The sequence below is a fragment of the Peromyscus maniculatus genome, chromosome 22 (assembly GCF_049852395.1).
Source record: "Peromyscus maniculatus bairdii isolate BWxNUB_F1_BW_parent chromosome 22, HU_Pman_BW_mat_3.1, whole genome shotgun sequence".
Taxonomy (NCBI): domain Eukaryota; kingdom Metazoa; phylum Chordata; class Mammalia; order Rodentia; family Cricetidae; genus Peromyscus; species Peromyscus maniculatus.
In genome coordinates this window covers 3711166-3732702 of record NC_134873.1, presented here as the reverse complement: position 1 = coordinate 3732702, position 21537 = coordinate 3711166, and the positions used below count along the sequence as shown (strand labels likewise).

The following is a 21537-nucleotide window of genomic DNA, read 5'->3' as shown; positions in this document are numbered from 1 at the left end:
CGGCATCATGGGTGGAGCCCGGCTTCAGGGCAGCTCCCTGCCGGGTGGGTGAAGCCACGCCCTGTGGGTGGAGCCACGTTTCGTGGGTGGAGCTATGCCTCATGGGCAGAAGCATGCGTCATGGGCCAGGAATGAGGGCAAGCAGGGCCAGAGAAGCCTTGCTGACACGCCAGGCCGTGGAGCCCGCAGGGCTCTGGAGCCCCTGGGGGCGAGGCCAGACCTAGGAAAATTGTGAAAGGTGAAGTGCCGATCCGGGGGCCAGGCTGCAAATGGATGGGGAGCTCCTAGAGCAGGGCATCCCTGGGGTGTCGGGAAGGGACCCGGTGGTGGTGGGTCCGTGGTCTGGGCTTCCATTCTGCAGCGCAGGATTTGAGGAGCAAAGGCCGGCCTCGGGACAAGACCCGGGTTGAGAATCACTGGTCAAGTATTTCTCCTGTCCTTTTGGATGGCCTTTGGGAGATCTACCCTGACAGGGCAAGGGGACAATCACACGGGGGACAGCCGCCCCTCCACAGACATCCACAGGCCCTGAGGCCGTCAATGCAGAGCCGGGGAAGCTAACAGAAAGGTCCTTGTAGGCTGGCCTCCTGCCCCGGGCAAACCTCCAGGGTCCCTTGACATGTCCTGGGCAGGGCATAGGCAGAGACACACATCAAAGCACCCAAGACAGACACTTGGACTCTTGTGAATACATCGGCACCGTTTATTTTTTTAAAAAAACTTTACATTAGGTAGAAGATGGGACAGATTGGTCGAGAGAACCCTGAGGGTAGATGGCCCGGCTTAACCAAGGAAGCTCCCACGGACCCTGCAGCCGAGAGCTCCCTACACCGCGCAGTAACCCCTGGAAGCTGCCCTTGCCGTGAGCCACAGACCCCGCAGGAGGCTTGCCCTGACCCTCACAGCTGGGTCGCCCTGCATGGTTCTAGTTCCAGCTAGCCAAGCCAGGGCCTGATGGCTCTGGGGCTCCTCTGTGCCCAACAGGTAACTGCCAAGAGGAGGCCAGTCATGCCGAGGTCACATGGGACATGAGAACTGCAGAATTAATTTCCTGGCCTAGGGACAGAGTGGCCTGGATGGCCGGGCCCGTTCTCAAGACACCTCGTGGTAGGGGTTCCTGGTTTCCACTCTGGACCTTGTCTACGTAGCTGGGCTCACACAGGCGATGAGACCACACCACCAGCCTGCACTAGACACAAGGTGACCCTCAGGAGAGGGCGGGCTGGCAAGCACGGCCTACCCAAGCTTTGGGCTATCTCACAGAGATCCCCAGGGCAGGGTGGCATGGGCCCACTTGGGATCAGAGATGGTTTCTGGGCAAGGGAATAATTTGTTTTCCTTGACCCTGGCCCCTGGGACAGGGGCCACAAGGGGGTGTGTTGGGGTCCTGCCTGGCCCCCAAAGCACCACACACTAGGAAATCTAAAGTTCATACAAACATTTATTCTGTTCCTACCCACGGAGAGAGGCAGCAGCCCCCAGGAAGGCAGCCCAGAGGCCCCGGAAGGTGGGGCCTTCCTTGGGGCTGGCTTGGCTGAGGGTGGGGAGTCTCGGTGGCTTCGGGTGAGTTCTGGAAGCCACCCCACAAGGCAGACATCCAAGCCCACAGGACTGACTGTGTGGGGTTCAGGCCCTGGATCCCAGTGGCACCAGGGCTGGACTCCTCTGCTGAGGAGAAGGAACTGTGGGTCAGCAGGTTTAAATAAAAATTAATAAAAATAACAGTATAAAGTAAAAAAAGACAACCCCCGTCTCAAACCAGGAGGGCTTGTCCTGTCAGCTGCGTTATATACAGAGGAGGAGGAGGAGGAGGAGGAGGAGGGCCACTGCCTGGTGCAGGGGAGGGTGGGGCCGACCGGGCACAGGGACAGGCCTGAGGGTGACATGTAGGGCTGGGCTCAGGGATCGTCTCCGCCCCAGCTCAGGGCCACTCCAGACCTGCAGCCCGAGCTCGGGAGACACACGGTCAGCTGTCATGTTTTATTACAGTTTGAAAAGAGGCCGAGGGCATCGGGGCTGAGGGCATCGGGGCGAAGGGGAGTCGGGGTTGTAGGAAAGGGGCGTGGGGGCGGGGGCGGGGGTGGGGAGTCATCGCTTGGTCTTGGCGTCTTCTCGGATCTTCCAGATGACAAGGTGCATGCAGGCGCTGGCGTCCTCACTGGAGCTGTGCCCATCCACTGCAGGACAGCATGGTCGGTCAGCACGGTCCTGACCGCCTGGCCCCCGCCCCCCACTCCACCCTGGCTCCTCACCATTGTCCTGGATGATCTGTCTGAGGTAGTCAGCCATGAGGTTCCGCAGGGAGCGTTTGTAGGGCAGGCCCAGGCGGTGCGGGAACAGCACCGAGGTGTCCACCACCGTGCCGTGGATAACCTACGGGAGAGGCGGGGCGTGCCAGGGCCTGCTGGGCAGGGCCTCTCCCGTCCTTAGCCCGGCAGGCCCAGCTACCTTGAGGGCCAGCAGGTCGCTCTCCAGGCTATGTCCGATGAGGATGGTGTCGGCGCTGAACATGCTCAGCAAGACGGCCTGCACGTCCCGCAGCGTGATGCTCGTGTCCACAAGGTCAGCCTCCGTCACCCCCGAGAACCTGCAGGGGTCCGGATTCGAGAGGAGGGTTGGGCAAGGCAGGACAGGCGCAAGGCTGGGTCCCGCGGAGGGCCGGGCCCCACCTGGTGTTGTAGTCGACAACTTCGTTGTCAGGCTTGACGAAGGTGTCATACACGACCTGCATGTCTGTGTCCACGACTGTGACGCGGGTCAGCTCCAGGCCGTACGTAGTGTAGGACTGCGGGCATTGAGATGGGCGCTAGGTGCGGCCGGCCGCCCAAGCCCACCTGCCCTGCCAGCCATGGCTGCTGCACAGATCCCCCCAGCAGAGGGAGACACAGGCCGGGAACTCCGAGAACCCTTCTCCAGTGGGCCGAGGAGACCCCCCCCCAGCCTGATAGTGCAAGACAGCCGTGGAGATGGGGCGTCGGCGACAGCCTTGCACCTCAGCCATGCACTCACTTGCAAGCCCCCGGCGGCCTCACCTCCTCCCCCTCCAGAGTGGCCCAGGCTCCGAAGAGCCCAGACTCACCATCTCACAGTCCAGGGCAAAGACCCCTGCGTGGGCGTCTTCGGGCAGCTCCTTCTGGAAGGTGCGCACAAAGCCCTCCAGGTTCTCCTTCCGGCCGTCCTGCACGTGTTGCTGGGGAACAAGGGGGTCAGCAGCAGGCCCGGCACAGGCCCCATGCACGCCTGGGACCGGGTGCCCGCCCGTGCAGGCTCCTGACTGGAAGGGCTGGAGGCCCCGGGACAAGCCTGACTCCGGCACTCCACTGTGTCCCTCGACCTGGGGCAGTGCCCGAGGCAGACAAGAGCCGAGAGCGGGAAGCGGCATGCAGCTGGACTTACCTTGGCGACCTGACAGCCCACGGCGCCGACGGCAGCCGCGCAGCACATGTACTGCGTCTCCCAGCCCCCGGCCACTGGTGAGAGAGCGACGGTGCTCAGGCAGGCAGGGGACCCTGCCCACCCGCCAGGGACCACGACCCAGGGACAGAGAGCTGGGCATCTCAGGCTGATGCAGGCCCGGGGACGGCCCCCGCTTGGGGACACTGCGGACTGCGAGACACACAGACCCCATGCTCCGGAAGGGACACGCAGGTCACAGAAGGCCGGGCAGGCACAGGGGGAGGGGAGCGGGCGGGCACAGGGGAGGGGTATGCGGGCGGGCACAGGGGGAGGTGTATGCGGGCGGGCACAGGGGGAGGTGTATGCGGGCGGGCACAGGGGGAGGGGAGCGGGCGGGCACAGGGGGAGGGGAGCGGGCGGGCACAGGGGGAGGTGTATGCGGGCGGGCACAGGGGGAGGGGAGCGGGCGGGCACAGGGGGAGGGGAGCGGGCGGGCACAGGGGGAGGTGTATGCGGGCACAGGGGGAGGGGAGCGGGCGGGCACAGGGGGAGGTGTATGCGGGCGGGCACAGGGGGAGGTGTATGCGGGCACAGGGGGAGGGGAGCGGGCGGGCACAGGGGGAGGTGTATGCGGGCGGGCACAGGGGGAGGTGTATGCGGGCGGGCACAGGGGGAGGTGTATGCGGGCGGGCACAGGGGGAGGGGAGCGGGCGGGCACAGGGGGAGGGGAGCGGGCGGGCACAGGGGGAGGTGTATGCGGGCGGGCACAGGGGGAGGTGTATGCGGGCACAGGGGGAGGGGAGCGGGCGGGCACAGGGGGAGGTGTATGCGGGCGGGCACAGGGGGAGGTGTATGCGGGCACAGGGGGAGGGGAGCGGGCGGGCACAGGGGGAGGTGTATGCGGGCGGGCACAGGGGGAGGGTATAGGGCGGGCACAGGGGGAGGGTATAGGGCGGGCACAGGGGGAGGGTATAGGGCGGGCACACGGGGAGGGTATAGGGCGGGCACACGGGGAGGGTATAGGGCGGGCACAGGGGGAGGGGTATGCGGGCACAGGGGGAGGGGAGCGGGCGGGCACAGGGGGAGGTGTATGCGGGCGGGCACAGGGGGAGGGTATAGGGCGGGCACACGGGGAGGGTATAGGGCGGGCACACGGGGAGGGTATAGGGCGGGCACAGGGGGAGGGGTATGCGGGCGGGCACAGGGGGAGGTGTATGCGGGCGGGCTCGGGGCCTCACCGCGGTTCCGCCGCAGGCGTCCCCAGTGGTAGTAGCATTCCTCACTGCGCACACAGCGGCCCGAGGAGGACACAAGGTACTCGGTGCCACAGCGACAACAGATTCTGCAGGAGGCTGTGGGTGAGGACAGATGGACAGGCGGAGGGCGAGTGGGCGAGAGGCTGGCACCCAGCACCCCGAGCACGATGGCCCGACTCAGCAGGCCGCTCCCCACCCAGTCCTGCTGGCGGGGACGCGGCTGGAGGAGACTCACGGTCCTTGGGCTTCTTCTCCTCGGCTGTGAAGATGACGGCGCCCCCTGGGCGCTCTGGGTGGGGGAAGGGGTAGCCGTTCTCCTTGAGCTGCTCCTGAGTGAGCAGGTACTCCCTGAGACGGCTGTACAAGGCGTTCCCTGGGGGGGGGGCACAGGGTCAGGGGACCCGCACAGGCGCACGCACGCACACGCACACGCACGCGCACGCTGCTGTACGGGCAGTCCCTGCGGGGGCGCTGGCTGTCACTGCTGGGGGGGGGCGGTGATACGGAACATGGGGTGTGTGCCTGTGGGTGGGTGCGTGCACGTGTGGGTGCATGTGTGACGGAGCAGCAGCGCTGTGGACTCACCTTTCAGCTCCTCCACCCGTGGGCTGCTGGGCCGGCTCAGTGAGAAGCTGGTTTTGGCTGCCAATCTGCCTCCCAGCACCACCTCGTGGGACACAACTCTGCGGCCACCGGCTTCTAGAAGGAAGGGGAGGAGCCAGGCAGCGTGAGCCGGCCGCAGTCTGTCCTCAGGCCGCCACACTGCTGCCCTAGCCAACTCCTAACATGTCCACACCCTCTACTGCCTACAGAGTCCCGGCTGGGAAGGGGAGGACAGGTCACCCCAGGGCTGAGGAACCCCCGACCCGTGCTCTGGGTGGCCAGGCCAGGCCGACTGCTCCTGACGGAAGGTGTGAGGCAGATAACGACTGCCCTTTGAAGCTTTGAGCTGTCACCACCTACGAAGGCCACCCCGGCCCTCCAGCGGAGGGGGGGAGCTAATGGAGCCTAGGGCTGCCCGGGGAAGCAAGATCACCGTGGTGGCTGCCTAATGTGGCCTCTCAAGGAAACATAATGAGGCCTCTTAACTGTCCCTCTCCCCTAGCAAATGCAGTGCTCAGCCACTCACTGTGAAGAGGCTGTGGGCGCCATTAGCAGAGGCCCCACCCGTGAAGGAGGGAAGAGGCAGAGGAACCTCAGGCAGCAGCCTGTGCGTGGGGACCAGGGACGGCCCTGCCACTCCAGCCTGTGCGTGGGGACCAGGGACGGCCCTGCCACTCCAGCCTGTGCGTGGGGACCAGGGACGGCCCTGCCACTCCAGCCTGTGCGTGGGGACCAGGGACGGCCCTGCCACTCCAGCCTGTGCGTGGGGACCAGGGACGGCCCTGCCGCTCCAGCCTGTGCGTGGGGACCAGGGACGGCCCTGCCGCCCCAGCCCGTGAGCACCGAGTTCTGGGCAGGACCCTCCCTCACAGCGGCCACTCACTGCTGAGGCTGGGCACGGTGTTGGGGACCAGGCCCCTCAGCTTCTTGAGGGTGTTCACAGCCACGTTCAGGTAGATGTTCTTGCTGGGGCTGCGCTCATACGCCACCTTCTCCTCGTTCAGTGCCTAGGCAGGACACAGTGGCACCGGAGCATCAGCAGGAGGGCCAGCTGCACTAGGCGACAGCAGGCAGGCTCGGGACCAGGGGACCCCGCACAGACCCCGCCGTGTATTCCGGGGACACACCGGCAGGAGGAGCCTGCTGCCCACGGGGAAGTGGGACAGGCAGTGGACCAAGATGCCTAGATAAGAGCCAGGGAGACACACGGGCCCTCCCTGGCCTCAGGCCAAGGCCACGGTGACCAGGGCTCCCTGTCCCGCCTCCCCCCCCCCACCTTCTCGATGGCCTCCTGGTTGGACGGGCAGAACTTGAGACACTCCTCGATGAAGAGGTTGAGATAGCGCTGCCGCACCACAGTGGGGACCTTGCCGCCAAATTCTTTTGGGATAACGGGCTTCTTTAGACTCTGGAGGAAAGAGACGGGTGGGGGGGGGTCAGGACACAGAGCCTCTGGGGAAGACGGGAATGGGCTGTCCATAGCCTGAGCCCAGCCATGGATTCTGGAGGAAAAGGCTGGGGCTGGAATGGTCAGGGGCGGGCCTGCCGCCTAGAACCCCCGTGAGGGGCTGGGCCGCGGCCTGGGCATAAGCCTGCCCGGTTCGCAGGAACCCGGCTTCCTCCTCAGTACTAGGAGACAGAGCACACTGCCAGGCCGACCCAGAACCCTAGCGGGGACAAATGAGCAGAGGGGGGCAGAGCTCTGGGCCCTCGGAGCCCTGCGAGCTGGGAGGGGCCAGCTGGGCACAGGTACCTGGAGTGATGGGCTGTGGGCGATGCGCTTGGGGGTGACAGTGGTGGTGGTCTTTGATGCCATCCCTGACAGCGTGCGTGTCTTCAGTGGCTGGCTGCCAGGCTCAGGACCGTGGGACGCCTGGCTGCTGCTGGCAGGGAGCGCCCTCTTGGCACCTGTCGGGGCTGGTGGGGGACAGGGGACGTGAGCACAGGAGGACAGGAGGCCCATGACGGAGCTGCGGAGCACCAGGAAGCTGTGGTCATTGAGTGTGAGCAGGACACGCATCTCGCAGCGCAGCGGGGGCCGGGGTGCCGTGCTCGGGGTGTGGAAGGACATGGGACTCTAGCTGCCCTGGGGCAAGTCCATGGAGGTGGGGAAGGGCCACACGGCTGTGCAGGCCGGCTCAGGCAACGCCGCGGTCGGGACAGTCTGGCAAATGGCAGGGTGTGCTCGGGGCCTCTGCCGCATGTTCCAGCCCCCAACTCCGAGGCATTGACGTCTGAGGGGTAGCCCTGGCTCCTAGGCACAGGACTAGAGGGCCTGGGATGCCCTGGCCCGTTCATTGTGACAGGCTACCTGCCTGTCCCTGTCATGAGGTCACAAACCATACAGTCTCCGCCCTGGCAGTGGGTGGCCAGGGTTGCCCCGATTGTTAATGCAGGGGTGTGGGGTGCCTGACCATCAGAGCCCCTGGAAGAAGGGAGACAGGGACTAGGGACGTCTGCCTCTAGTCAGGATCGTCTCTGGAGAGGGCCAGGGAGCAAGACCAGGCTGCCTTTGCCATCCGTCCTGGAACCAACCCGAGGCTGTGCTCGTCAAGAGGGCTCCCCATGCTCTCTTAGTCCCACAGGAGGAGGGCACACGGGCATGATAACCCAGCCCTGTGAGCAAGCTACGGCAGGAGCACCGCGGCAGATCAAGGTGCGTGTCTGGGGACAAGGGGGTGCAGAACCAGAGCGGCCCTAACAAGCCCTGCTGTGGCTGGGGCCAGGAGCCTTCCCCATGGCTGGGCCGTGGGCATGAACAGGAACAGAGAGTCCCAGGCACCGCAGCCCTGGGGAAGGCAGGAAGAAGGCCGGGCCCAGCAGCTCTTCCTGACTGGGCCACAGGCTCCCGTCATGACTAATGAGAAGTGGTCTGTCCTGACGGCAAGACCCTCCCTGGGAGCCATGAGCAGCAGCCCGACCGACGGCCTGGGCAGGGTGTGTTCTGGGGGGGGCGGGGGGGCTGTGCTCAGCACAGATAGGACTACTCCAACCTGACCTTCGGAGCCGCTGCCCACCCCAGGTAGACCCAGGCAAGTCCACCGAGGGTCCCTGGACTGGGACAGTCCCCAATGACCCTTGGCCTCCAGCATCCCAGGGCCTGAGTCTGGGAGGAAGTGAGGAGCTGCCCGGCCTTCCGGGTCATCCTGTCCCTGCTCCAGTCAGCCAGCCACCAAGGCCCCGGCAAGGTGGTGCTCAAGGCCACGTACATCAGACAAGTCCCCAGGGTGCTGCTTCCCCCTGTACCCCAGATGCTGGGGTTGGGGGTCCGAGAAGGCGGGGCCAGGACTTACTGGTGGCCAGGAGGGGGTTGGGTACGTGAGCAATCCTCCTCTTCTCCCCAGGGGCAGAGATATGCACGGAGGAGAGTCTGTCCGTGGGCCTCGGGGCCACCTGCAGCCAGCTGGCGGAGTCCCTCTGCGCCTGCTGCGCCCTCCGGTAGCACACCTCCTGAGCAGTCGGGGGCCGGGCTGGGGGGGCCACGGGGGCCCTCCTTGGGGCCTCTGCCTGAAAGAACACAGGTCTTGGAGGCCAGCTGAGTCAAGAGCACTCGAGGCAGGCTGGATGAGGAGCCCCAGGGTGGGGAAGCCTTCCCCCTTCCCAGCTCCTTGGCTTCTGGAGACCTTGATCCCAGCGTCCCACTGCCCAGCAGTACGGGGATAACGGTGGCACTGGTGACCTGTCTGCGCACATCTCAAAGATGAAGCCTTCCTGAGAAACTGCATCTGGGACCCTGCCCCCGTCCCGGGAGGCTTTAAGGACTGAATGTTTGTGGGCCCGAGCTTGTGGTCGCAGCCCTGGGTGGGTGGCCTCTCCTGGGGTTCCCACTGTCTCCCCGCCACAGCGGAGGCAGCCTGGGCTCGGGCTGGTGAGCCCGCTCAGCCCCACTACCCACTGGAGCCCTCCCACTCCTCCCTGAAGCCCCTGGGCCCAGGTCAGGACAGCGGACAGGAGCGGACAGGGAGGGCACGCTTCTCTACTGAACACCAGCTTACCAAAGGCCAGCTCAGGAAGCCTGGGGTCCAGACCGGGGGGCAGGCCTTCTCCCTCCAGCTCCCCACCCTCATGCCCAAATCTGGGTCTTACCTCCTTGCCTGGCTTGCAGAGGTGGGAGACCCTTCTCTTCTGCCCCGGGAACAGAGTGGTCAGGCCCGCGTGCGCCTTCTCCACGGCCTTCTCCTTGGGGGGCTGAAAACACACAGGCACTCCTCACTCCAGGTCTTCCTTGGGGCGCACCCCTGCCTTTCCACCCAGGCTCACGTCACCACCAGACCTCAGGCGGTCCTGCCGGTGAGAGCCCTACCCAGCGGGATCAGCACCCTGCGGCCCAAGGCCCGCCCCAGCACCTGCCTCCCAGGCTAGGGTGGCAATTCTGTGGACAGAAGGACAAGTGGGCACGGCCCTGCTGCTGCCCCCACACCCAGCCCAGGATGACGGCTCAGACACGGAGTGCCAGTCAAGGGCATCATCCCCGTAGGCCTAGTGCTGGAGGGAAAGGGCCAGTCCATCTTTGTCTGTTCAGGGTGAGTGCCCCCTGGTGGCCAGCATGGGGACATTGAAGGGGGACACCCAGATGGGTCAAGGCTGGCCTGAGACAGGCCAGCCAGGGAGAGAGGAGAGAGGATAGAGGCCAGAAGAGGAGCAAGAGCTTGGGGGTGGGGGTGGGGGTGGGCGGGCAGAGGAGGAGAGAGGCCAAAGAGCTGGGGACAGGAAGTGTGAGGCAGGCGTGGGGCGGGAGGGCCCGGTACCCCTTTGCCGGTCAGTCTGAACGGTCAGTCGGACGCTGCCACGGGAAGCCGGCTGGGTGGGTAGAAAGCCAGCATCCTCGTTCTGGGCAGGGTGCAGGGGGGCAGCAGGCGGCCACCGAGGGTTCCTGAATTTTGAATGGAGTTAAGAGGCCGGTGCTGAAGGAGCGGCTTCTGCCTGGGTCACAGAGGCTGGAGTCGGCTGGAGACGGCTGCGGGATGGAGTGTCCCCTCACAGGGCCCTCGCCTGCCAAGGCCAGCGCCCTCACCTGCCGGGCCAGCCGGCCCTTGTCCTCCGTCTTCACACTGGTAGACTCATTGAAGATCCGCAGGCACTCCTCCATGGGGTCCGCATCGAAGTCCACCTCCTTCTCCAGGGCCGAGTAGTCCACGTCCTCCTCTGCACACTGGCTGGCTCCCGAGGAGGAGGAGGAGGAGGAGGAGGATGGGGAGGGCGGTGCGGGGGATGCGGGCGGCTCGGCCTTGAGACGCTTGGGCACCTGTGTCTCACCCAGGCCCAGGCTGGAGTCGGAGTCTGATTCTGAGTCTGAGCTGAGGCTGGGAAGGGTGGGGGGCCAGACCCGGGGTGCCTTGGTCCCCAAGCCTGAGTCCTCCTCCTCCTCACTCTCATCCCCAAACAATTCAGCGTGGCTCAGGGCCCGCTTCTTGAGCTTAGGGGCTTCCTGGGGGGCACTGTCGTCCAGGGAGCGGGCCTTGCGTTCCACCAACTTCCCTGATGATGTCTTCCGATCACTGCCGCCTTTGCAGGCCAGCGAGGCGTGGGGGCCAGACCCAGAGTCTTGGGGCCGGGGCCCTCCGCTGGAGGAGCGGCCTGGTCCCCCTTTCCCTGAGCTGGCCACTGCAGTGGTGTTGGATGGCTTTTTCTTGGTCCCTTCGGAGCCCTGGGCCTTGCCCCGGGGGCCGCCAGCTTGTGTCCTCTTCTTGTCTGCAGACACCTTCTCCTTCTCCCGGGGCCGTCCCGGGTCCTTGTCTTTCTTCTTGTCTCTTTTGCGGGCCTTGTCCTTGTGGCTGAGGCTGGCTGGTGCCCCACTTTTCTTCCTCTTGGCTTTGCCATCCTTGGGGACCCCAGCATCGTGAGAGGCCTTGGCTACTGGGTCTGCCGCTTTCGGAGGCTGCCCGAGGTCTTCCACGTCATACTGCACAGCCATCTCCTTGGTGTCCCGCAGGCTGCCTGCCACGGGCTCCGGGCCCTCCTTGGAGGCAGGCTTCCCAGGCGCCTTGCTTTCAGGTTCAGCCCCAGCCTTGGGGCTGCTGACATCGGCCTTCGCCGGGCTAGCCACCTCATCTTCTGAGTCTGAGAACCTGGCCTCACAGCCACCGAAGGGGTCACAGGGCTTCTTGATGGCAGGTGTGTAGGGCTCAGCACCCCGGGAGCCTCGCGGCCGCTTGGCGGCCCTCTCATCCCTGGCACTGGCCCTGCCAAGGTGCCGAGCTGAGTAGTTGGACAGTGGGTCGTACTCTAGATCTGTTGATGGCTTTGAGCTGTCCACCACGTACTTGCCACCAGACACGGGTCGACCATAGCGGCGCGGCTGGCCCACAGCCTTGGGGACATACTCCAGGGCACTGGTGCCCCCTCCAACTCTGCCCTGACCCCTCTCTGAAGGGGCCAATGAGTACTTGTGACCTGGTTCCGCAGGGGCAGCCAGTGGGGTGGGCTGGTAGCCTGAGTCTGGGCTCAGCAGGCCCCCTGGTGTGTAAGTGAGGGCCAGCGAGAAGGTGTCGTCGTCATCCAGGCTCGCGGCAGGGCTGCAGGGCGCCAGGGCCGAAGCCCCGGCCCCGTGGCCCCGTGCCGTCTCCAGGAGCTCCTGGTAGCGCCTCTGCTCCAGCTCCACCTCGCCGCGCACAGCCTCGATGGCTTGGTTGACCAGCTCCAGCTCCAGCATGCCATCACCTTGGCCCAGCGCGCCATTCTCTCTCTCCGCAGGAGGCTGAGGCAGCTCCGGGTTGTACGGGTCATAGCCAAGCCCTGGGAGGGAAGGGAACACGGACAGCCCTGAGCCGGCCTGCCAGAGATGGGCAAGGTAAGAGAGCCAGCTTTCCACAGCCGACACACCAGGCTTGGGCCCGAGGACATCCCACCATGACGCCGTGACGCCGCTGGGTCGGGATCGCCTGCCCTATGCCAGGACCTGTGCAGAGGATGACTGACGGGTGCTGGGGGTGTCTAGCTCAAGGAAGGGAAGGGTCTGGGTCTTCACGGACAGCACTGCCAGGGACCACGGGCTCCCTCCCCAGCACCACATAAACCAGTCACAATGGCTCACAGCCGTCACCCAACTCTAGAAAAGGACAGGCAGGAGGAGGGTCAGGAGTTAAAGCAAGCCTTTGCTACATCGTGAGTTCCTCTGTCAAAAAGGGGTACAGAGAAGTGAGGTTCCCAAAGACCTTTGGGCATGGCCTGGAGACCACCAAGGTAGTCAGTCATGTTACCCACAGGACCTACCAGGAATTAAACCCCCACAGCTCAAGGCTCTAGCTGGCCTGCAGCACTGTCCCCAGTGAGTGGGTCTCACTTGGCTTTACGGCCGGCTCAAGCTCCGGGGCCTCCATCTCCCCAGTGCACCCCACCACGGCCAGCTTTCCTGGAGTGATCGCCCTTCACTGATCACCCTTACCTCACCCATCCCTCCTCTTCACAGAGGACACAGAGAACTCACACTGCACTTGTGGAGGGACCGAGTCCACACCCTCGCCGTGGGCCCACAGCAGGCAGCTCACAACCCCGCAACCCCATCCAGTCTACCTCTGGCCTCCATACGGACCTAACTCACACCCCCACACACATTCAAACACAATTAAAAGGAAAAATCTTTTTTTAAAGCCTTAATAAAGAGATCAGTAGTTATGGTGTGATCCCACCAGTATAAGCAAGAACTGTATGGCCCAACCACGTCTATCTGGATGAGGGGTGGGGTGCAGGCACACTGTTGATATCCCCCTCTGAGCACTGTCCCCAAGGGAAGCTGGAAGAACACGCAGTCGAGGTGTAGATCAGGGAGGGGAGTCTGTTCCAAATCAGCTGGCCTTCTCAACAGCCCATGCAGCCCTGCTGAAGGCCAGGCCCCAGACACTTGCAGAAAGCCCAGGAGACGACCCTGTGGCTGATGACCCTGAGCTGGGGACCATCCTGCATCAGCAGGGCCTGGGCCTCCACAGGGTGGTCCTCAGGGAGGTAGGACTGGACTCGGGAAGGGCCTCCAGCATGAGCAGGGTGAGGCTGGAGGAAGTGCAGTCTTCCATGACCTCCCGCAGCTGTGTGAAGCTGACAGCCTGAAATACAAGCTCTGCCATGAAAGACAGCACAGTGGGGGCACCTGCAGGGAGTTCACATCTGCAGGCTGAAGGACAAAAGAGGAGATGCTCACAGGAAGGGCAGGAACTTGAGGACAAGAACTCAGCCCACGCTGGGAACTGGCCAGAGCCCACTGACTTGTGGGAGGGGTTGGGGGAGACCGGGAAACAGGTGAGCTGCCTCTCACTTTTCTTTAGTTCTCTGGGGCGGGATCTCAGTATGGCGTAGCCCTAGCTGGCCTGAATATGCTGGAGTGATGCCAGGCTGGGCTGGGTTCTTAGAAAGTAACATTCCAACAATCAGAGGCAGCGGACCAGCCCCACGGGAGGCTGAGGCAGAAAGATCAGAAGTTCAAGGTCAGCTTAGGCCAGCAAGGCCCGATCTCAAAAGAAAAAGGTAAAGGGGGGAGGCTCAGTAGCAAAGACCTTGCCTAGCACACCCAAAGCCCCCGGAGGGAGTGGGGGAGGGAGGGAGGGAGAGGAGATGAGGGGTAAACTCAGAAACTAAACTGAATGCTATGCCCAGGCCTTCTGCAAGCAATGCCCTGTCTGGTGAGCTCCCCCTCTGGCTTTGGTATGTGAGTCACCGGAGGGTTTACACACAGAGGTCAGAGGACCCATGTGGGTTCCAGGGGTCCCTGGGTGCCGTCTGCCTTGGGGCAAGCGCTGAGCCGTCCAACGGCCTTTCTGATTGCTTGTTTGTTTCTTTGAGACAAGGTCTTGCTCTAGCTCAGGCTGTCTGGGAACTCATGGTGATCCTCCTGCCTCAGCCTCCCAAGTACTAGAGTGGCAGGTGTGAGCCACCATGTCTGGCAGGCCTAGACTTTGAGCACACAGCTACCAGGAGCTGGGCTGTCTGCAGCTCACACATGGACACAGGGCAGCCTCAAAGGGGCGGCCTGATCCTGAGGGCCTCTGCCTCACCATCCTCCTGAGGAACGGTCCTCTGGGGGACCTTGTGACCCTCCAGGACTCGGGGCACATGGGGAGGGGACCCTGGCACCACACTGTAACCTTCAGAGGACCACCTGGGAGACCGTGAACTGCAAGGGAAAGACCACACACACTTGGGGACACCAGTGTATGGACTGGGGCCCAGGCTTAACAAGAGAGAGAGCAAGCCGAGCACCAGTGTTTACCTCTGCTCTATGAACTCAATGAGCAGCTGCCTCCATCCACCTGCCTCCATCCCTGCCTCCATCCACCTGCCTCCATCCACCTGCCTCCATCCCTGCCTCCATCCACCTGCCTCCATCCACCTGCCTCCATCCACCTGCCTCCATCCCTGCCTCCATCCCTGTCTCCATCCACCTGTCTCCATCCACCTGTCTCCATCCACCTGTCTCCATCCACCTGTCTCCATCCACCTGCCTCCATCCACCTGCCTCCATCCACCTGCCTCCATCCCTGCCTCCATCCCTGTCTCCATCCACCTGTCTCCATCCACCTGTCTCCATCCACCTGTCTCCATCCCTGCCCTGCTGTGATGGACTGCAGCCTTCTGTGAGCAAAACAACCCTTCCTAAGCGGCTGTTATCAGGCATCTTGCCACACCCTTCATTAATGCAGATGTTGACCCCAGAAGCTACCACATCTTAATCCCAGTCCTCAGGAGGCAGAGGCAAGTGGATCTCTGTGAGTTCAAGGCCAGCCTGGTCTACAGAGTGAGATCCAGGACAGGCACCAAAACTACACAGAGAAACCCTGTCTCAAAAAACAAAAACAAAACCCAACCCTACAGTGACAAAGGAAGACCCTTCTGTGTAAATGTGGGTGCACACGGTGCTCTCTGGGGAGGGGGCTAGGCCACACAGGTAACTGAGCCCCCAAAGGCTCCCCACACCCGCAGGGGAGGGTCCCTGAGTCCTGGCTGGGGGTGGGATCCACACACTACCCGTCACACCTCACTAGCCCTGCTGACAGACAGATGGCCGGGGGAACCGGGGTCCTCAGGCTGGACCAGGACGCCTGGCGAAAGCTCAGACGGCCAGTGGAGGAGTGACCCGGACCCAGGCAAGCAGAGCTCTCCTGGGCAACCCTGTCCACATATCAGTCTGACAGGCCACACCAGAGGCAGCTGAGTCTCAACAGGGGCAGTATCTCACTGCGCCTCTCTTCTGCCAACGGGAAGCCAGTCCCTCGCCAGTACCGGAGGTCTCCATTCAAGGCCAAAGGACTGATAAAGGCCAAGAGACTGCTCAGGGTCCAGCCCAGCCTTGAGCTGATAAGAGCTCCCAGCCCTGGAGGCGGAGAAGGATGTTCCTCAAACACCACAGAGGAGGAGAGGCAGAGTGTGGGTAGTGCAGGGGTGTCGGTCCTAAGTTCTGGGAGCACCAGGCTGCTCTGGCTGTCTCGGATGGGTTCTGACTGCACAGTCCTGAATGCCAGCCCCAGAGAGATGGCCACACTGCCCAGGGCCCTCACAGGACTGTGACCCATCTTTCCCAGGCTGGCCCTTCCCACCCCACATTGGGATCCAGGCACCTACGGTTCCCCAAGCTCAACACTACTGGACAGATGAGGTCCCCCAAGCAGGATCAAGCTCCAGGGCTACCTTAGCTGACTCCTGCACAGAGACCACACACATTGGCAGCAGGTCACCAGAGAGAGCTATGGGAAGCCACACACAAGTACGAGGTCTGGCCAAAGAGGATGGCGCCAGGCCTAGGAGTGCCCCTCGGCCTCAGTACGGGTGCACGGGCCTTATCCTAGGAGGTCACCCTTAAGGAATGTGCCCAGGGTCCTTGTGCCCCCCGGTCATCCTCCAGAGCCTTCCCCGGACTCTACAAGGTCAGTCCTTTAGGGTGACAGGGCTTCCAAGCAGGTGTGGCCACTAAGTGGGATGCAAGGAGATAGGTGCCTTGTATACCTAGGGCTCTCTCTGAGGCAGGGACAGGCCTGAGCCCCCACGGGCCACACGTGAACACCACCCTGGACGGGGCTGGAGGCAGCCTCCCGTTTCCACGGTCCACACGCTGTAAGTCCTTTCCAGTCAATAAAGAAATCCTCAACTCGCAGTTATTCTCTCCCGGAACCGGACGAAGCCAGTGTGCTGGTCCACCTGTCCTCTTCCCAAAGTCCCAGAGGTGTATACCGAGTCCAGAACAGCCAGAAAGACCTTCAGAGAGCCTCGGGGCACATGTGCCTAGACCACTGCCACCCCAGTCTCTGTCAAAGTGAAGCAAGGCTGGGGAGCACCCCTAGGCTGCTGTAGGGCAAAAGTCCATTCTTAGGGGGCTGCTTCCAGAACACTGGCGCACTCCAGTACCCAGGAACAGTTCCCCTCAAGGGTGGAGCACCCCCTGCAGAGTCCATACCTCCAGGACTCGGACTGACTAGCTGCCCTCTTGCAGGCCTCTCTACCAGTCCAATGCCCCTGCCTCTGTGGGCGAGTGTCCTGAGGAGAAGTTGCTAGCTGCAAACCCCTGCACCAGCACCCACCTGGAATCCCAAGTCCCTTGTGTCAGCGGCACCGGGCAGACAGGCCACAGAACCAGGTCAAGAGGGCCCGGTGAGCGATGGCCTCACACAGCAGCAGTGCCCAGCTGAACCTGCAAGGGCCAGCGTGGCCATGACAACAATGGAGGGACCATGGCCAGAGGCAGATGAAGGACAGACGTAGGGTGGGTGACTTGGGGGCTCTTCTACACTCCAGGAGCCCACAAAAAGCACTCTAAAGACACAGCACATGTGCCAGGTGAGCGGCAGGAGAGAGCATCCTGCATCCTGTCCTGCTTAGACCAGGACCCCCACCTGACCTCTGAGCCGCCTCCTCCAGCAACCGTGGACTAGTGGAGCCAGCTGCCCATCGCCTGCAGCCCTGATGCTCCCTGGCTGGGCAGAGCTGGGCCTGGAAGAGGCCGACAAGGAGAAGAGAGACACCAGACCCCTGGCAGCACCAGTCTAAGCAGAGTAGGGTGGCGTGCTACTGTATTTCGGAGGAAGACCGGGGTGCTGTGCCTCGGCCTCCAGTGCATCGGTGTCTCCACACCCACGGTGCCGACTATCCCTGACTCTTTGGGAGGCAGCAGCTGACCAGATGCTGGGGCCTGGAGCACCCCCTGCTGGCGGGTCCTGGAGAAGTAGCTCTGTCCTCGGGAAGGAGCCCAGAGCAGCAGCATTGTGATGTGCCAGTGGCTGGCACAGGTCCCTCTATCCCCAGGTCACTCAGAGAAAGAAAGCCACCCCTGAAGCCTGTCTCCCCAGGCAGTGAGCCAAGGCTGGCCTGACAGGACAAGAGGAAGTCACAGGTCCCATGTGTGGGTGGAAGAGCTGGGTGGGAAGAGGCCTGCAGCGCCTGGCCCTCTGAGGCTCGCTGCTGCTCACGCATGCACTAGGTTGGGATCCGGAAGCCCACAGAGGCCCTCAAGGCTCAGGAGGAGCTTGGCCACAGCCTTGGCCACTTACTGTCCCCTCCCCGCAGGGACACCCTCCTCCTCCTGTGCTTGAGCAAACCCTACTCTTCTACAAAGCTCCAGGGCACCCCAACTGTCCCCAGGACAGTCTGGGCACAACTCCTGCCGGGTCTTCATCCCTGGCCACCCACACCACACTGCTAGGGAGTCTCAGAAGGAGGTTCCGGGGCCCTGAAGACGTGGCGGTTGGTAGCAGGAGTAGGGGTCACTCTCGAGCCCAGACCCCTGATTTCTCATTTCTGTTCCTCTCACCCTACCTCCCCTGGCACACAGTCGCTGTTCAAGAGTGGAGACAGCTGGGACCCTGGGGCTCTGTGAGGCCACTGTGCCAGCCCCTCCATGTACCCCCAGAGACAGTCACATACACACTATAAAAAGTCCAGGACAGCCAGGGACTGACCTCAGGAAACCAAGCAAAAAGATGCTGCGTGCCACCTAAGCTGGGCTGAGATGGGCAGAGCGGTGGCTCCCTCCTCCATGGCCGCTTCCCCAGTGCCTGGGAGGAGGGCCAGAGGAGGGCCCTGAGCACCGGGGTGAAGGCCGCTTGCAGGTACCCTAAGCCAGCGCATGTGTGAAACTAAAGAGACCCAGTTCTCAAGAGGCAGAGGCAGGAGGATCACAAGTTCAAGGCCGACCTGGGGTTAGAGAGATGGCTCACTGCTCAAGACCACCAGCTGCTCTTACAGAGCCCCCCCAGTGGCTCACCACCACCTGAACTTACACAGCCCCCCACAGTGGCTCACCACCACCTCAACTTACACAGCCCCCCACAGTGGCTCACCACCACCTGAACTTACACAGCGCCCCACAGTGGCTCACCACCACCTGAACTTACACAGCCCCCCACAGTGGCTCACCACCACCTGAACTTACACAGCCACACAGTGGTTCACCACCACCTGAACTTACACAGCCACACAGTGGTTCACCACCACCTGAACTTACACAGCCCCCCAGTGGCTCCCCACCACCTGAACTTACACAGCCCCCCAGTGGCTCCCCACCACCTGAACTTACACAGCCACACAGTGGCTCACCACCACCTCAACTTACACAGCCACACAGTGGCTCACCACCACCTCAACTTACACAGCCACACAGTGGCTCACCACCACCTCAACTTACACAGCCACACACAGTGGCTCACCACCACCTGAACTTACACAGCCACACAGTGGCTCACCACCACCTGAACTTCAGTGCCGGGGATCCAGTGTTCTCTTCTGACTGCCTTGGACACTGCACACATCTGGTGCATATATATACATATATACATACATACAGGCAAAACACTTGTGTTATTTGGTTTTTCGAGACAGGGTTTCTCTGTGTAGCCCTGTCTGCCCTGGAACTTGCTTTGTAGACTAAGCTGGCCTGAACTCAGAGATCTGCCTGCCTTTGTCTCCAAAGTGCTGGGATTAAAGGTGTATGCTACCATCTGGCTTTGAGGCAGGGGTGGGGGAATGTTAAAATACTCTTAACCAGACTGAGACAGAGCATTTGAAATCAGTCTGGGAACTGGAGATGAGGTCAGTGCTGAGGTGACTCTGATATGTGAGTCCTGCATTCTGTCCCCAGTGCCGCAACAACAAAGCAACCGTGGAGATGATGCCCACCTCTCCTGTGAGCAGGAGGACCAGAAACTCAAGGTCATCCTTTGCTCCATCAACTGAGGCCATCCTAAACTATATGAGACCTGCCTCATGTATATATGCCATATATATATAATAAAAAAGGAGAGCCACTTCTAAGGGACAGAGGTCACCAAAGAGGTCTAAACAGTACTCTGTTCAATAACCCTCTCCCTCCAGCCTTTTCCTCCTAATGTCTGCCTGTCTTTCTTTCTTAGAGAAGGCCACATATGTAACCCAGGCTGGCCTTGAACTCAAAGAAATTCACCTGCCCCTTCCTCCCAATGCTGGAACTAAAGGTGTGAGTAACCATGTCTGGGTGCAGTGCACTGTTTTCAAGTTGTTGTTTTTAATGCATATGTGACTTTTGTCTGTACGTATGCATTTGTTTCATACACGTGTGGTACCCAGAAGCCAGGCTGCATCAGGTGCCCTGGAACTGGAATTATAAAGCAGCCATATGGATGCTGAGACTCAACCCAGGGCCTCTGCAACAGGAGCAAGTGCGCTTTCCCCACCCACCCCCGGAGAGGACCATGCTATCTATGACTTTTCTGGAACAAATCCTCATGCACACCAGGCTGGCCTCAAACTCACAGGTCCACTTGGCTGTGCCTCCTGAACACTGGGACTAAAGGTGTGCAATGTGCCCCCAGCCCAAAGCAGCAAGGGCTTTTAAATCTGTGCCATCTCTCCAGCCCCACAATGTCTTCTTTAGTGCAATGGGAATGCTCTGCATTCTCTTCTGGGTTAGGGTCATCCCAGAACCTGCTAGGTTGAACTGAGGACCCTGGGTCCCAAACTAGCCAAGCCTACACAGGGAAGAAAATAAAATCCCTCCCAATGTTCCCTTCTAACACAGTACCTCCTCCTACACCCTAATGCCTTCTTAAAAGCACCATCACACCCGTCATTGCGACACGCTCCCTGCCAGACTGAAAAGTCTACACCCGTCCAAGCCAAGCGGGTTTTCGGCCTGACAAACAGCAGCTGCCCCTGGGGCCCGGTGCTGCCCCCGACCGCGGACCACGGGGGGCCTCGCCCGCGGAGAGCGTCGCGCTCAGAAGCCGGCCGGGCCGCGGGCGCGCAGCGTTGGCCGGGCGCACGGCGGCAGGAGAGGAGCGACACCCCGTTCCCGAGCAGAGCGGGCGGGACGGGGCCCGGGGCGGCCGCACGGACGGCCCCCGGCCCCGCAGCTCGGCGGCGGCGCCCGCTCCGTCTCCGCCGCGGGCGTCTACACGTCACCCGGTGCCCGGGGAGGCCCGGACTCGGGCGCAGCGCCGCCCGGCGCCCCCGCGCGGCACGATCGGGCCGGGTCGGCCGGGGGGCCGGGCGCGGTGGCGCAGGCTTTACCTGCTGCGGGCGACGCGGCGCCGCCGCCCCAGGGCGCGCCGGGGCCCCGGGCTCCGCGGTGCCGGAAGTGGCAGTAGGGCCGCCGGCAGGGCCCCCCGGCGGCTCCCGCCCAGTACGGGCAGTCGATGGAGCGGAAGAAGCCGGTGGAGCGTAGCATGGTCCGTTCCGCAGCGGGGCCCCGGCCCGGAGCGACCCGGGACCCCGGGACCCCTCCTCACACTCGCCCCGGAGGTCTCCGCTCGCGCCTCTCGGACCCCGACGCCGCCGCCATCTTGCTCCGAGGCCCCCAGAGGCCCCCGGGACGCTGTCGCTAGGGGCGCCGGGAAGGGCTGCCCGAAGTGCGCCTGCTTACAAATGCCGGCTCCCTCAGGACGTTGGCGGGCGCGGGGGCCGAGGTCCAGGGCCGGAGAAGCGCTGGGGAGAGCGTGATGAGCTATTCCTGGCCTCTGAGAACCTTTCGGCTCCGGGATTCCGCGGACACAGCCTCATTATCTGGCGCCTCAAGCCCCTGAGGAGCCTGGGCTGTCCAGAGCACGCCTGACTGGAAATGCCCGTCGCGCCCCGCTGTGTTCATTCCGCCGGGATCTGTACGCATTTGGGTTTCGCCCCGCGATGCCTCCGTGCGTCTCCGGGAGGACAGGGGGGAAGTCAGGGACGACTCCCCCCCACCCCATCCCCTTTAGGATGTGCTTTGTGTTTGTACGCATGTGTGTGCAAACGTGAGTGTGCCTGATGCTCGCTGGAGGCAGGGAGGGGTCGGATCCCCTGCAGCTGCAGCTGCAGACGGTTGTGAACGACCGTGCGAGTGCTGGGACTCGAACCC

The 21537-nt window shown here is 62.9% G+C and overlaps 1 protein-coding gene and 1 long non-coding RNA gene across 2 annotated transcripts; one reads left to right on the top strand and one right to left on the bottom strand.

Annotated features, from left to right (window-relative positions):
- Window positions 1-680: 680 nt before the first annotated feature.
- On the bottom strand, window positions 681-21011 carry Rexo1 (RNA exonuclease 1 homolog). The gene is made up of 16 exons (XM_076558850.1): window positions 20715-21011; window positions 10270-11990; window positions 9342-9443; window positions 8549-8762; window positions 7009-7172; window positions 6532-6663; window positions 6139-6262; window positions 5238-5351; window positions 4888-5025; window positions 4635-4748; window positions 3397-3470; window positions 3080-3190; window positions 2670-2785; window positions 2449-2587; window positions 2253-2373; window positions 681-2177 (listed from the first exon to the last, which is right to left on the bottom strand). Exons 1-16 carry the CDS (start codon window positions 20869-20871, stop codon window positions 2089-2091), a joined length of 3630 nt encoding a protein of 1209 aa, XP_076414965.1. The 5' UTR covers window positions 20872-21011; the 3' UTR covers window positions 681-2088.
- LOC121825040 (uncharacterized) lies at window positions 7166-12869 on the top strand. The gene is made up of 3 exons (XR_013047039.1): window positions 7166-7911; window positions 8600-9778; window positions 11949-12869. It is a non-coding gene; the product is annotated as an uncharacterized LOC121825040 (long non-coding RNA).
- Window positions 21012-21537: the final 526 nt, after the last annotated feature.